Raw genomic sequence first — 1,858 nt, 5'->3', positions numbered from 1 at the left:
GCAGGAATGTGGGCTCTGTGATGTTAGGCAAATCACCTCACCTCTCTGTGCTCAGGTCCCTGCGTCAAGTTAACTTGGTGCACCACGTGGGGACAGGTGTGGTGGAATGGGGTCTCCACAGCGAGCTGGGCAGTGTCAGCCCTTGCTGTTTGTTAGGACTTGGGCTTCCCACAGCCTCATGGAGTTCAGCAAGGCCTTGGAAAACACCCTCTCCCCCTGACGCTGGCTTTCCAACGATGGCTGATCAGCCTCATCTCAGCCAACTGCAGTCACGGATGCGCCACCTCCTGGGTTCTCAGAAAGTTCCTTCTGACAGCGTGCTGAAGCGTACCTCCCAGCCTCCCCTGCCCTGGTCAGCTCCATGGTCTATGTCATGGCCTTCAGGGCCTGGAGAAGACCGTCCCCCCAGGCCTGCATTACTACAGAAGGCTTTCCTCCCTGAGTCTGTCATGTTTTCATTCACACCCTCACGGGTGGGGGTAGGGAAGAGCCTTACAGGTAGTGGGGACACCCCAGGCTGGGGGGGCTGGGGGCAGAGTCTGTGAACAGAAAGATGGCTCTTGGGTCTGGTTGTGACCCGCAAAGGGTCTGGATCAGACTCTAAGTGAACAAGGAAGTTTCCAAAGATTTAAGCAAGAGAACCACAAATATTGGACTTGGGGGTACAGTAGCAGTGGTAATGAATCTGACAGCCCTGCTGTAGGTGGAGCTGTCAGCCTTGTTCCCGGATGGGATGTGGGGTGGAGGGAGGGGAGCAGTCAAGGGTGACCCCTGGGATTTTGGCTGGAGTAAATGAGGGGAGAAGGTATCATAGTGTGGGAAAGGCGGGGGAGAGGAAAGGAGAGGAGACAGCTTTTTACTGGGAGAAAAATCAAGAGTACCACTTTGGGTATCCGAAGTGCAGGGCTCTTCGCTCCTCCACCCCAAAGGGCGGTTTTGGCAACTTAACTTTTTTTCTTCTGCTTGGGAGCGCACCTTTCAGGAAGTGACAGGTGCAGGGTTTCTGAGGAGGAAGAGGCCACCTGGGGGTTCTGTCTGCCCGAGGGTACCTCACCTGCGGAGGGATTCCCGCCGCCCCTCGGCGATGCCTGAGCCACACTAGCCGGCGGCGACAGAGCAGGACCCGCCCTCCCCGGCCTCCCCCCGGCCCGCTTGCCCCCCTCACCTCCAGCGCCTGGCCCAGCTCCAGGTCGAAGGTGACCACACACACGCACTCCAGCCAGGCCGAGAAGCGTGCCCAGGGTGCCCCCGGAGCCCGCGCTCCGCAGGACGGCGCGCCGAGGCGGCCGCGAGCCCGGTGGGGCCCGGCGCCCGACCCCTGGTCCATGGCCCCTGCTACTGAGAACGGCCGCGCGTTGCCGGGGGAACGGCTCGAGGCGTTGCCGGGGGAACGGACTGGAGGCGGTGGCCCGGGCGCGCCCGGACCGCTCCGCGGAGCAGTCGAGCGGCCTTCTCGGACCAGAACGGCCCGGACTCGGCCTCGCACGCCCCTGGCGGCCGGAGGACCGCCGTGCGGCGGAGCGGCGCCGAGCCCACCAAAGAGAAGGGACCGCGCGGGCCAGAGCGGCCCCAAGCCTGGAGGAGGGACTTCCAGCGGGGCGTGTGAGCCCGGGGGAAGATGAGTTAAGGCGGGGTCGCGGTGCCCGGGGACACCGTGAGGACGGGCGAAGTAGAGACTGGCGGGTACTTTACCCGGCCAGCTTTCCTGACCGGATTTCGTCGTTACGAGCTCCCATTCTACCAACTATCACACACAGATTCCAGCGATTCTGGGAGTCCCTCGAGTTTTCTCCTTTGGGTCTCCTCCGGGTATGGGGTCCTGCAGAGAGCTGTCACGTCCGGGGTTCGTGTCTGAACA

At 62.4% G+C, this 1,858-nt stretch overlaps 1 protein-coding gene across 1 annotated transcript in view; it reads right to left on the bottom strand.

Annotated features, from left to right (window-relative positions):
- Positions 1-1,327, bottom strand: part of DENND6B (DENN domain containing 6B) — a 10,950-nt gene extending 9,623 nt beyond the window's left edge. The window contains exon 1 of the mRNA XM_007453886.1: positions 1,166-1,327. Coding sequence (XP_007453948.1) covers positions 1,166-1,327 — 162 coding nt within the window. The remainder of the gene's footprint in view (positions 1-1,165) is intronic.
- Between the last annotated feature and the right edge of the window lie 531 nt (positions 1,328-1,858).

The sequence above is a fragment of the Lipotes vexillifer genome, unplaced genomic scaffold, assembly GCF_000442215.2.
Source record: "Lipotes vexillifer unplaced genomic scaffold, Lipotes_vexillifer_v1.1 scaffold382, whole genome shotgun sequence".
Lineage (NCBI taxonomy): Eukaryota > Metazoa > Chordata > Mammalia > Artiodactyla > Lipotidae > Lipotes > Lipotes vexillifer.
This window is presented reverse-complemented; position numbering and strand designations above follow the sequence as displayed.